Here is a 14,290-nt window from a genome sequence, read left to right as displayed (position 1 = left end):
GGTAAATAATTGGACGTGCCCTAGTTTGCAATTATGACTACTGAATGTCTGTACATTTGGGGGGATTCTGTAGTTGTTCCTGACATCTCCGCTTATTAAATTCTGCAGATTCTGAAATAGCCAATCAGGCTCTGTGAATTCAGTGCTGCGGTTAAAACATGTTTTGGCGAATTAGCCATACAACCCTTGAATTCCATTGCTCATAAATCTAGTTATTTTTGCAATGCCTTCATAACTCCTAAACAATAGGTCACTCTGGCATGCAATATGTGATAATTCTACAAATATTCAAATTAAGATGAAATGTTTGTGCAGTGAAAGTATGGAGTAGGCTGTCTTCAGTTTGGGGGGGAGGAGGCTACAAAGGTTCAGTGTATTGGAAAATGGCATAAAGGGAAGGGTAATTCATTATGTAGAGATGTAAGGAACATAGGAATTATACGATGAGAAAAGGTACCCCATGCAATCCTGCACCATGTTTACAATGTGCTTGTAATTGTGTTTTCCAGAACCTGTGGCATCCAACACCTGGAGAGAGCGGGCAACAACCTGTCCCTCTTCAAGTCCTTGTACTTCTGCATCGTCACCTTCTCCACCGTTGGCTATGGAGACGTCACACCCAAGATCTGGCCGTCACAGCTCCTGGTGGTGATCATGATCTGTGTCGCCTTGGTGGTTCTCCCATTGCAGGTAAGTGTCTGTGAAGCAGTGTTAGGAGAGGGGTCTGGGGGATTCAACAAACTGTAGATGCACCTCCAGGTGGAACGCCTTTCAAACTCTGTTCAAATCTAGTTCCAGTCAGAAGTAGGGAGCATCAATTCCCATCTCATTCTCCTTTACATGTGATCATCTTGCAAAGATTGGAGGGAGAGGCAACCTGCTGGATTGGCTGCAATCTGTACTCTATATATGTTCCTAAACTGTCTTCCTTTATAATGGTAACCTCTGCAGTGCCGATAGGCACCTCATGATTATCAAACTAATCAATATTTACATTAGTGTAGCAGCATTACTTTGTTCCTTTGGTCTTATTTGTTTATCATATGGGGATAGCACACAACCTATGATCAGCGTGAAAGAAGACGTGTCCTCCTCCCAACAATACTTTAAGGACGGCCTTTTCCTTATTGTCAGGTCGATGCTCTGTAACCCACTGCGGTTCCCCTTTGATGTGAGTGAGGTTTGTATCATTGTCAATATCTCCACTCTCCTGACCTATGAGTGGTGGCCCACAGAATCGGGTCATGCATCTGATCGCAAACAACATGCAGACTTAGTGTCCTTTTTGATTCTACATGTACTGTAAAACCCAAATTAACAAGGTCACTTCCACCTGTTCATTTCTCTTGTTGGAATTACCAAAAAGTCTTCCCTTTACTCCACCGGTGCACCATGAAACTATCCAGGCTACTATTTCCTGCCACCTTGACTACTTAAACTCACTCTAGTAGGACCTTGGCAAATACTTACTATCGTGGTTGTATGACAGAAGCACACACGGTTAAACCACCCATGCCTCAACAATGCAGTCGCAATAATGAATGCATCTTAACCACGCATTCCTTTACCACTCTTGCCTTTACCACACATACTTTTACAACAAATTTTGTTCTGAAGGCATGATTGCTAAAGGAATATGCATGGTAAATTACCACTACTGTGACCGTCCTCTCCCCGCACTATGTCCTAAAATACTGTCCCTACCTTGGCCCCCCCGAGCCCTAAAACCAACCAGCCCTGCCCTTAAAACTACCCCTTCACCTCCCACCTGCCACCGCCCTGAGACCGAAAACCCTGCCCCTGCCAAAAACTACCCTGACCCCAGCCCCGCCCTGAAGCCTAAAACCCTGCCCCCTGCCAAAAACTGATAATTTAACAGGCAGAGACCTGCATTTGCATATCCCAACTGTAGGAAATTGGGTTACTGGTTGACATGGGTAAACCCTTACTCAATCAGCAATCACAGTCCTTGTCGGGGTGAAGTCACCAGGAAACACCAAATTAATCTGTGCTTAACTCTCTGGTAGCCTGGCAAAGAGGAGTCAGACTTCACTCAGAAACAATGTGTAAAGTATTTGTGCAACACTTCAACCAGTAAAAAGTGGAAACACACCACAAGAGAAGTCCCACAGCAATTTAGAAAAATGTAGTACTTTTTGATAAACAAAACAGGACCAAAACAACAAAAGCACAAAACCCTAACTGACGATATCTGGTCATGTCAGACCAGGGCAAAGTCACAAGTTCAAGCCAACTGCAGTGGAGCCCAGGCAGCTACCAGGACTCATGCCTGCTGAATAAGAGCTGGTTGTGGAACGTTGCATCAAGGATGTGCCGCACCGCTGAGTACCCCGTGCCTCTGGTTCCCTCATCCCAGGTCTTGTGGTTATTCCCTACTGACTGTACTATTATGGTTCAGTCCACTATCTACTTCACTCAATAGATCATCAGTGTATGTTCACATGTACATGTGTGTGCTCTGCATACTCAAGTCTGTCCGGCACATCCCCTCAACACTTTAATTGTATACTTGTGGTTACACACTTATAAGGCTCCAGGACTGTGATGACACCACTTGGCAGGGTAGAACTGACAGTTGCAGAGTCCATGTGCTGATTGCAAGAGACTAGCCCTTGGAGTCACTCCGGTGGTCCTGGTTGCAGGCCCATTTCTTCTCACCCAGGCAAGAGGGCAGCAGGCATCAGGTCAGTGCAGCAGGCAGCATACCTTCAGGGCAGCAGTCCAGCAGAGTGGCAATCCTTTCATAAGCACAGCAGTGCTTCTTCCTGTCAGAGTCTTCCACATGTTCAGAATTGTACTGAAGAGTTGGCGTCTGAGGTCCAATATTTATAACTGATGCCTTTCATGAAGTGGGAGAAAACGTCTAGAAGATTCCCTTTATAAGTGCTCAGGTTTCCTGCCTCCCCTGCCCTAAATCTGGACTAACTACAGGGGGTATGCAATCCTTTGTGGGAAGGCAGGACACATCCTATTCAGGTGTAAATGGGGATGTGCCTATCTCCGTCCTCCCATCCTGCCAGTGATGGCCCCTCAAAGCACACCTAATCTTTTTATTGTGGGTGACTGCATATGAGGAATACAAAAAGACCAACTTCCAACTACACCTAGCCATGTGACCCAGAGTCAGGCTGCAGGTGCTAAATGGCTAAGGCAGGAAAATTCCAACTTTCTAAAAGTGTCATTTTCCAAATTGTAACGAAAAATCTGACTTCACCATTTAAGAGAATATTTGATCACAATTCCAAAGACACCAAACTTGAACTGCTTACCTGTTCCCATTTGGAAGTTACAGCATATTAAATGTAATAAGGTAACTCCAAAGTTACAATTGGGAGAAGTAGGTCGTGCAGTAGTGAAAAACAAATGTAAGAGTATTTCACTCCCAAGACATGTATAACTTAAAATTACATGTCCTAGTTTTTAAATACACTGCAACCTGCTCTGCGGCTGTTCAGGGCATACTCTTGGGGTAACTTCTATGTATTAAAAAAGGAAGGTTTGGGCCTGGCAAAATGTTTATTTTGCCAGGTTGACATGGCAGTTTAAAACTGCACACAGGCTGCAATAGCAGGCACAAGACAGGTGTGCAGGGCTACTTAAATGGTGCTGCAGGCCCACTAGTAGCATTTAAGTTACAGGCCCTGGGTACATGTAGTACCACTTTACATGGGCTTATAAGAATGCTAATTCTACCATGTTTAGAGGAGAGAGCACAAGCACGTAAAGTGCTCAGAGTCTTAAAGACCATCAAAAATGTGTTAAACACAGGAGGGTGAAGGCAAAAATGTCTGGGGAGGACCCAGTAGAAAGGCTCAAGTCCAACAACAACCACCTATATGGAAAAGCATATTTATTTTACTGTGCATGCTTAATGCACTCACTCGCCTTAGAATAGATTTCAGTGCCCATAGAACCAGAACCCTCCCTTATCGTGATAGCTCCCCTTGGACTGGCAAAAAAACACCACCAACCACAAATCTTGGAGAACGACTCCTCTTCTCTGCCATATGCATCGACCTCTCCACACCTCCTGCCATCTCTCCCTGGCCGACATTACGGACCTATGCAACTCCTACCGCCCCAACTCACCGATCAATAATCCTCCACCCCTCTGCTCCAACATCCGTTGTACTGGGGACAATCAGAATTGAATCTATCTCCTCATCCCGCATTCTTTTACCCCGCAGAGAATCACAACGCGGTCGCTACAACGACCGCGTTGTGATTCCGCATACCATTACCCCGCAAGTCTGAACAACGACTTGCGGAGGGGGCGCTGGATGTTGGAATAGTATAATTTACTATTCCAACTCCAGTCTGTGCGGACTCTAGGGAAGGTGTTGGATTTTAAATCCAACACCTTCCCCCCCCCCCCCTCCGCAAGTCGTTGTACCGACTTGTGGAGTAATTGTATGCGGAATCACAACGCGGTTGTTGTAACAACCGCGTTGTGATTCCCTGCGGGGACAAAGGTTTGCGGTAAACATTCTTTACCATCAGAATTCCCCTCTCTCCCGTCTCACCCAGACCCCCTCCTCAACTCACCATCATCCACTCTTGCCCTCCCCCAAATGTAATTCCAAACCTCTCTCCTGCATGCTTGTGAATTGTCATTCCGCTGTCCGACATGCCATTGAAATTTCTGAAACTATCCTTAGTGAATCCATTGACATTGCACTCCTAACAGAAACCTGGCTTAACGACCATTCAATGAGCATTCTTGACCTACTCTCCCCTCCAGGATATTCTATTCTTAGAAAAGACAGACATGACAGAATAGGTGGTGGTTTAGCCATCATCTTCAAAGACTAAATTCAAGATCTCACTTGTTAACAATTCCGAACACTCCACCTTCGAATCCCTCGAAGATGAACTTAAAGTTCAAGGTTCCCACCCAATTCGCCTACATAATATCTACCACCCTCCTGGAGATCCTCTTCACTTCGTTGATGAGTTATCCAACCTTCTGACACAATCCTCAATATCTAACTCTAAAAATCTCTTCCTTGGAGATCTTAACCTCCATTGGAACGATACCGACGACCCCAATATCCCCATCCTCACCAATCTTCTCAAGATCAATTACCTCAAACAACCATGTCAGTCCCCAACCCACACCAAAGGAGCCCTCCTAGACGCTATCATTACCAATAAGGACCTGGCTTTCTTGTCCAATATCGTCCCCATTGACTGGTCTGACCATCATCTCTTGTTCACCATAGCTGCCACGGCACCCCCCCCCAAAGTCATGAAACCTATGAAATTGGCCAGAAATTTAAATCTTATCCTCCCTGCAGTACTCAAGTCCAAACTCCATGCTCAACTTCTCCTCATCCCTCCCTCCCAAAACGCAAATGAGCTTACGGAACACTTTAATAAAGCAGTCACAGATACCCTTGACCAATTGGCCCCGCTGAAACCAAAAAATCTAAGCAATATCCCTTCCAAATCATGGTTTAACTCGGAGCTTAGCAAAGAAAGACGTACACTTAGACTGATGGAAAGAACTTGGAGACAGCATCCTTCTCCCTCACATCTGGCTCTCCTCAGACTAGCTAGATCATCCTACAAGAAACAAATCTTTTACGAAAAGGCATCCTTCTTCCGATCTCAACTCGATCGGGCCAAAAACAGATCCAGAGAATTGTTCAACATTGTTTGTAGCCAAACTTCCTCCGCACCGCCAATACCATTGGCTTCGACACCCAGATGTGAAGAAATTGCTCACTTCTTCTCTGATAAAATCGCTAAGCTAGAGCAATCCTTCCTCTCAACTCTGATCCCTACCACCCCCCAAATCACTCCTGACTTCTCCTCTATAACTCTCTCCGCATTCTCCACACCCCCTGATCACACTGATCACACTTCTAACCAGCATACTACTTTTCCCCACCCTCACCTTTCCTTGCACACAGCCTCTACAATACCCCCCATAATCTATCCCCACACTTACCCATAACCACACCTCTTGAAACCAATCACCCTAACTCACAACTATAATTTCCAACCTGTAACTGAACATGATGTTTTTAACATCATTTCTAAACTAAAACCATCCTCCCACACTAAAGCCCCCTCCCCTCCAACCTAGTCCAAGAATTAAAACCTATCATTACCACATTCTGGACCTCCATCATCAATACCTACCTTGCCTCGGGTTATGTCCCCACCTCCCTTCAACTTGGACAAATCACCCCCATTCTTAAAAACCGTACGGCCGACCACAATGACCTTGACAATATCCGCCCCATCCCTAACCTCCCCCTTCTTTCCAAAGCCCTCGAAAAATGTGTCCTACTCCAATTAGATAAACACATTGAAAATTTCAACTTACTGGACCCCCTAAAATCAGGCTTTAGGTAAGGCTGCAGCACCGAATCTGCCATGCTTAACATTGTCGACGACATACACCACTCCCTCGACAATGCCGAGACCTGCCTACTGATCTTCCTCGATCTCTCCGCTGCGTTCGATACTGTCAACCACGCGGCTCTGCTTAATCTTCTCAGAGATCGTTTCGGCCTCAATGGCACGACACATAAATGGTTCATCTCCTACCTCCAACACCGATCACAGCAAATTAAAAATTCACAACTGCTTATCTAACCCCACTCCAGTCTCCCCAAGGATCTATTCTCTCTCCCTCTCTCTTTAACCTTTTCATGGAACCCCTCACCCTCAGTCTTAATCAAGCTGGGATCAACAATCACCTCTATGCTGATGATACCCAACTCTACCATAAAAGCAAAACCCACACTGACATCTTACACCTTAACAACACCCTCACCAAGATTCAATCCTGGTTCCCATTAATTCATCTCAAACTTAACCCCCAAAAAACTGAAATCATTCTCTTCTCCCCTAAAAACAACCACCTCCCCATTCAAACCTGGATCTCTGACCTCAATGCCCTCATCTGCTCCCTATCCCTGTCCAGCTCAGTAAAATCCCTGGGTATCTCCCTCGATAATAACCTAACCCTAAATGTGCACATCAAAAACTTGGCTAAAGGAGCCCCCTTCACTCTCCGTCATCTAAAGAAAATTAAGCCCTTTATCCCAACAGAAGACTTTAAACTAGTTGTCCAATCTCTGGTCCTGTTGCGTATTGATTACGGCAACGCCATCCTCACCGGAATCCCCAAGATCCACCTTGCTCCAATCAAATCTGTGCTCAACCTTGCAGCAAGGCTACACACCGACTGCAAACGCTTCGACCACATCTCCCCTGCCCTCAAAACCCTTAAATGGCTCCCCATCGAAGGTAGGTCCGCCTACAAAACCGTTTGCATTACACACAAAGTCCTCCACCAAAATACTCTGACATACCTCGCCAACAAAATCTGCAAAGCAGGCAGCACACTTAAGAAGTACCAATGCTCGCCTCCTAGTCCCATCCCTACAAAAAAAGAAATCCACTCAGTCCCGCTCCTTTTCCGGCAATGCCCCAATCATCTGGAATGCCCTCCCAAAAGACCTACGATGTAACCCCTCCTACTTCAGCTTCAAAAAAGAACTCAAAGTGCAGCTCCTCAATAAATTTTGGGGTGTCTAACCAGCGCCTAATAGACCTTAACTCGCCCTCTTCCCCTTCCAGTCTTTCTGGTCCCCCCTTCATTTCTACCGTTCTCTCCCCTCCTCTTTCCGCCACATTCTACTGGTGCTGATTTCCCTCTTACCCTCTTCTCTCCTCCTCTAACTCTCACAGTACTTTTACACTACCTTTCCTTCCTACCAAAGTTTCCCCCTTTGCCTCCCTCCTCCTGGTCGCTCATCTAACCTCCCACATACTTTTCCCCATCTCATACCACCATACGAAACCTGATCTCCCACTTCCTTGTTTTACTGATGTATATTGCCGTTTGTTAACTTAAGCTGTTTTTTTTTTACATGTTGGTTTTTCATGCTGTTGATTGATTGTTCTATACTGTGACCTCCTTTCCTACCCATGTAAAGCGCTCAGATACCTCCGGGTCCGGTCAGCGCTATATAAAACTTCTAAAATATAAATAAATTAATAGAGTGCATGTTTATAGGTTGCCTCTGTGCATTTCATGCACAAGGTTTCAATGGGTGCTTCAAATGTGTTGTGGTGAAATTGTGTCTGTGCTTAAGAATGCAGTGAAGCAAAGAGAAATAACAGAGTTGTGTTTTCATATAGTTACCATCTTCAGTTTGTTGCGTTAGAACACAGCCTAATGCTTGTATTTGGTTGTTAGTGCGTGTATTTGTAGTTGGTCCTAAGTGGAAAGCATTGAATGTTATTCATAGTGTGTGATGGTGCATTGCAGCAATGATGCAGCACTTACCAAATGCCTTACTCAATTAGTCGTGGAATCAGTTAATTCTAATTTATAGCCATAACTCACTTTTGATCAATACAACTAAGGTTATTGTAATAGACATTGCACAGGCAGGTTTTGTATGGTCAAATAAGTACAGGAGAACTTGTTTGCTCTAAAAAAAAAGGTATTTTCTGAAGATCAGCACGCTCCACTATGCTGGTGGAGGACCAATGTGTGTTTCCTTGTGTCTAGTGTTGGTTAATACAGCCAGAGAACACTTACTTCCTGTTTGCAATCAGTATTGCCAGGACTAAAAACGAGCCTTGGCTTGAACACTGGGAAGGTATAGACCAGTAGAAACAGAGTGTGCAAGTTCTTCAACATTCACTGCCATAAGAGAAGTGATGCACTTGTGTCAGAAGAGTTTCATGAGGAGGACAGGTAAGTAAAATGTCACCCATTTTCTTTCTGCCTGCTGCTGAAAAGAGTCTTTGAAAAAGGTGGCAGGAGCTTGAAATAGACTGTTTGACCTAGTTGTGTTCACTTCTCTCAACAAGGCAAAGATTCCACGCACAGTAAGAATTCTTGGGGTAATGATTTGGCGGGGCCGCTCTGAACAAGGGGGCTCTCTGACCCTATTGCTGCCTGTTTTGGATCTACTGAGTGGCTTTTGCTGAGGGCAGAGCCAGCAGTGGCTAATGTTGGGATAGACACCATACCCTATCCTCTAAATGAGGCGCATATGCAAGAGGCAGGAGCACATCCCAATCACTAAGTATCAGTTTCACTTTTGGGGAAATATGGTCAATCATGAGGTGTGAGGCTTACATCTTGGAGCACAGGCTCAACCACTGAGTGGGAGTCTCATGTCTTAGAGCACAGACTCACTTAAGAGTTCTAAATCTCACTTCTTGGTGCTCAGCTTCACCAATCTGGGGTATATCTCACACATTGGAGCTCAGTCATACTCACAGAATATGATTCTCACTGTATTTCTCACAAGGCAGAGAGTCTCATGCCTTGGAGCACAGGTCAATGTCCCTCAATGCTAAATGTGGTTTACATCATGAAGCACAGTTTCACCTATTGGGAGAAAGTTTCATGCCTTGGCCTCTATCATTTATTGTAAGTCCCATCTCTTGATTCACAGACTCATTTAGAGAGTACCACATCTTGAAGTACAGTGTTTTTCATTGGGTGCAACACTAATGCCTGGGTTCACAGTCACTGTGTAAGGGGAGGTTTCTACTGGGAAAGTGTGTAACAATGTGTTCTACCAGAGGCCTTCTTCAGGACTGACAACATGAAAAAGAGATGGTGAGGGAAATGAAAAGAAAGAGTGAGAGAAGATTTGGAGATTGAAAAAAGTCTGCAGGAGCTCATGAGAGATGAATAAAAGGTGACAGATGAAGAAACAGAAGTGTGAAGAATAAAAAGCAACAGTCTGTGAAGGTTGCCAGTCTAGATGACTGAAAATGCAGTCAAAGGACAGCAGTTATGCAATTAAGGCATTTCTAGAGGAAGCAGTGTGGGAGAGGAGGGGATGCGGGCCGGACAAAATATACTTCTTAAAAAAATAAAAAAAAAGACAACAAGTGTCCATCGACACAACAGGTCCCTGTGGTCTGCAGGAAGGAGAGCGAGTAGGCCGTGCAGGTGGTGTGGGTTAGTAATAGAAAGATGTGGCGAGGACAGTGATCTGTGGAACTGACAGTAGTATGAAGAACACAGGAGTATGTATCAAAAGGTACCACTTAAGGCATTTCTATGTTTACCAATGATGACGTTTATCACTCCCCTGACATTTGGAAATCGCAGCAAATCCTAAACATATGTTGCATAGATTTCCAACTATTTAAAGAAAATATCAGTGAACCTGCCCAAAAATGCTTTCGAATTAACTGAGATGAGGAACAGGTAGAAAGTACAGGTTACTGTTCTAGGACAGAAAATAAGAGATATATTGGGGAGCCAAGAAACTGCGGTTGAAACAGAATTGTGCAGCAAAAGTCCTGGAACATGTGACAACTTCGCAGACCCGTTTCCAGGTGGCGAGTTTATTGAGTGGGCTGTAGCTGCCATCTCACCAGTACAGTGGAAAGAGCAGTACCTGTCATGTGCAAGGGGGGTCTGGAGCACGCTGCCCTGCCTACCAATCAGTCAGGCTGTCGATGGGCCAACCAGCCATGGCGGTTCTGCCTGAGGGACTTCTTGTGGTTTGTAGTGATTCGCTCACAGCTGAATGCCTTTTGACCGGTCTTTGCTCATCACACACATATCCAGGCAGATGCTGCGAAGCTGAAAAACATCTTGCAAAGCTTTCATTTGTACATAAAGTCTCTTTGAAGAGATTAAAATGTATTCAAAACTGTTTAACTAAGAAAAAATGCACTGGGACACCAGTTCTTTAGGAATTGTTCTGCTGCCAGAAGAATCATGGCGTGCATTGCTTTGCTGGTCCGGAAGTCCCCCATTATGAATTTGGCTGAGTTTGGGGCAGCCATACTGGGGATCAGGACCGATATTTCTGGACCAAATTATAGCGATAACTTGTTCCTTCCTTGAAATGGTGAATAACAGCTCAGACCCTGGAATACCAGGTCCTTTAATGGGAAGTGCTTCCCAATCACACATACAAGGAGTAGGAGAACAGAGAAACCTATATCAGATAAAGTGTGTGGCACACGCTTTGTTTTTGAAAACTGTCCTCACACACAAATTTTGGCATGCTTCATCATAGGGCTTGCTGTCAACACCCCCGCGCAGACCAACGCCTAGGGTGGAGCAAAATGGAAGGGGAAGACAATACAAAAATGAAATTCAAAGGATCTGAAAAGAAATGTAGTGTAGAAATAAGAATTTAAACTGGCTAAGGAATATCCGCTGTAAATTCCATTCTCCGACTTAAAAAATATATAGGATGGTGGAGTTGGGGTGAGTTAATAGCCCCACACCCCTCCTATCTGTTTTTCCCAATTCCAGATATAAAAACAGTTAGCATTCTCTGCCTGCTGTGATGGACCAGCAGGAAAGCCTTGAGGGGAGGTGTGGGAAGGGTGCGAGGGGAGGACTTGGGTGCTGTGGAGTCTGGGCAGGCTTTTGTTGGGGAGCATTGTCTGTCCTTCCTGTGCTGCTGCAAGAGTCAGGAGGAGATGGTGTGGAATTTCACCCAAGTTATCCGGAGTCACCTTACATCACTGGATGAAATACACCAACTCATAATGTAGACCTAAGTATGACGTGCAAGCAGACATTGACCTAGAGTTCGTGCCACCCGAAGAGACAACAACAAGGTAATAACATTAATGAAAAATGTTTGTTATTTTTAAATATTTTTATCAAATACTTTGGGGTATATTTATTAGAGGCTTTCGTTACGTTTCTACCATGCACAGTGGTGCATGCATGTCGCAAGAATCTAAATCGGATTTAGGAAGCCCCGAAAAGCCACTTTGCGTGGCTTTGAAATGGCTTCAAAAATCTGGAGTAAGGCAAAGCAGCACAAATCTCTACGCTGCCTTACTCTGTGCAAGGGAGGAGTTCCATGGGTGTTGAGGTGGAGGTTCCCACACAACTCTCATGGTTTGGGCTCCATTCCCAGATTTACAGGGTCTTCTATACCTGGGAATGTGCCAAAACTGTACGCCTCCCCAGGTGAGGCTTAATGAGGAGAAAGATTTTTCCCTCTTTCTGCATGTGGTGCATTCTGCAGCACTCATAGAAAAAGCCTTTCTACGAGAGAGGACCACAAACAAAATCTAAAGAGGAAAAAGCCTTTTAGGATTGTTTTTGTGCAGGGAGGTGCCCCTTCCTGCAAAAACTCAATCCTGCACACAAAGGTGACACCATGGTGCAAGGGTGCCTGCGTCAGTGCTAGACTGCCAAAATGGGGTCAGCGCAATGGGAAAGGACAGGAATGCGCCGTAGTGGATAAATACGGCACATTCCTGCCCTTTCCCTGTGACACAGGGCAGCGCAGCAAGATGACTCGCTGTGCTGCCCTGCACCACTAATGTCATATGTATGCCCCTTAGAGTAAGAGAGCATGCAATCAACATTGTGCCATGTGACATCACTTCCTTGTAATAAGCACCTAATGGTCTTGATGCTCTATTGAAGAAATATAATCTCAATCGACGTCTTTGACAATGGTCGTTTTCACCCAGACATCCTATATTTCTGTATAGTTTCCCTATATTTTCATGGCCTGAACCTCTAGCTTCCTCTTTCCAACTGAGGAAACGTCCCTATCTGTTCTATCCATGTCTTACTTTTAAGTTTTCTGCTAGATTTCCAGTCCTCCAGCTAGAGCCTTTTAATGCACAGTATTCTTTGCAATAAGCATTTAGGTTGTATTGATACAACGGTTATTATAATAGTCTGAAACCTCTATAATAGATAGTTTAGTGAGCTGCCTACAGGTCATTCTAATCTTTATTTAACTTTTTTACTGCAAGTGACAAAGTGAAAAGTCAGGCTTGCACGTGTAAGAAAAGCTTCACCTATGGGAATTTGTTTGTACTTGAGGTGTCTTTGAGTTGAAAAAGTTTCATTTCTCAACCTAAACAAGTTTAAGTTAACACAGGCCTGAGCATCAGCAACATGGTGGGCACTTACTCCCAGAGTATCCGATGAGAATGCACTTGAGAATCACTGTCAACCAATGTTGGCTGCAACACGCCCAGGGGCACTACCCCGGAGAACCCTTTCTGGGGCTGTTCAAGATCTCTCAGAAAGGGATGTCTTTGGCTGTGAGATTCACAGTTTAAGCGAAGTTGTCTTTAGATTTTGTCTGTGGTCAGGCTTCCACTTGGGGTGATTGTTCTGGGTTTATAGCTGGTGAAATAGTTAGTGTTCTGAATATTAACTTGGTCACTTATCTTTACATTTGCGCATCTGTTCATCCATCCGCTGACTCATTCCTGCATTCGCCCCTTGACACAACTGCAAAAAACACAGACTCAACAACATATGGAAGGTAAATTAATACAATGAAAGTAGAAAAGAGAAAACATGCTGCTGTCTAAACGTGCTGGCAAAAACAAAACTTAGCACAGCAGTAGGTGTACGTCTTGCAGCGGTATTGTACATAGTGTATTGTTGTTTTTAAGTTCTAGCATGGCCACCATACTTAGAATCAGCACGTTAGCCATCTTGGAATGGTAAAACAATGAAGAACTATGGACAAAAGCATTCCATAATGCTCACCTGGTTTATAGGAAGTAGTCACATAGTTTGCGGTACACTGCAGATGATGTTTGTGGCAAGCAAGAGACCCGTTAGCACTGCCTAGAGAGCTGTAGCATCCTCCCAACAAAAATTAAAATAAAAAGAGAAGTCAAGAAATGATAAATGAACAACAAAAGGAGAAAATGGAAAACTACACAACTGGACAATCAGCTCTGACACTCAAGTGCATATATTATCAGGTGGATGTGCACGTAATAAGGAATTACCACTATTCCCAGTGGAAGAGAGTCAAAGACTGATATGAACTGAACTATTACCCCATGAAGTACACATCAAAGCAGAGTGTAAATGACACTAAGGTAGACACTGGCATAAGAGGGCTGAGCCAAAAACTTGTATAAAGGACCCTCTATATATTTATGTGGATATACATTTGTTTATATATGGATGTTTGTATATAATATAATATTTTTTTTATTACAAGGCCACGGCAGACTGCTAAGTCTGTCAGGCTTTACGAAGATATTCAAGAAAGTATTATTACAGCCGAAATCTTCAATCCCTACAGTTAAACAATGCTAAAATCCTTCCTTACAAAGGTAATCATTGAGTTTCGTATATCAACATACCTACCTATAGGCTTTAATACAGAGTAATAACAATCAACCTTTAAAAGGATATTGGGCCTGATTCACAAAAGTAATCTGAGACAAAATCCTAACTTTACTACTTTCGGTATTCACAAAAGGCATTTAGTAGTAGTAAAGTTAGGATGCCTAACTTTACTACTACTAA

At 44.1% G+C, this 14,290-nt stretch overlaps 1 protein-coding gene across 4 annotated transcripts in view; it reads left to right on the top strand.

The window, feature by feature from the left end:
* KCNT1 (potassium sodium-activated channel subfamily T member 1) overlaps nt 1–14,290 on the top strand; it is a 1,722,207-nt gene that overhangs the window by 1,336,330 nt on the left and 371,587 nt on the right. For all 4 annotated transcript variants that reach the window (XM_085613491.1, XM_085613497.1, XM_085613504.1 and 1 more), the window contains exon 11: nt 510–690. In XM_085613491.1, the coding sequence (XP_085469617.1) occupies nt 510–690 (181 nt within the window). The remainder of the gene's footprint in view (nt 1–509; nt 691–14,290) is intronic.

The sequence above is a fragment of the Triturus cristatus genome, chromosome 1_2 (assembly GCF_964204655.1).
Source record: "Triturus cristatus chromosome 1_2, aTriCri1.1, whole genome shotgun sequence".
Classification (NCBI taxonomy): domain Eukaryota; kingdom Metazoa; phylum Chordata; class Amphibia; order Caudata; family Salamandridae; genus Triturus; species Triturus cristatus.
The sequence above is the reverse complement of the archived record's forward strand: the minus strand, read 5'-3'. Positions and strand labels throughout refer to the sequence as shown.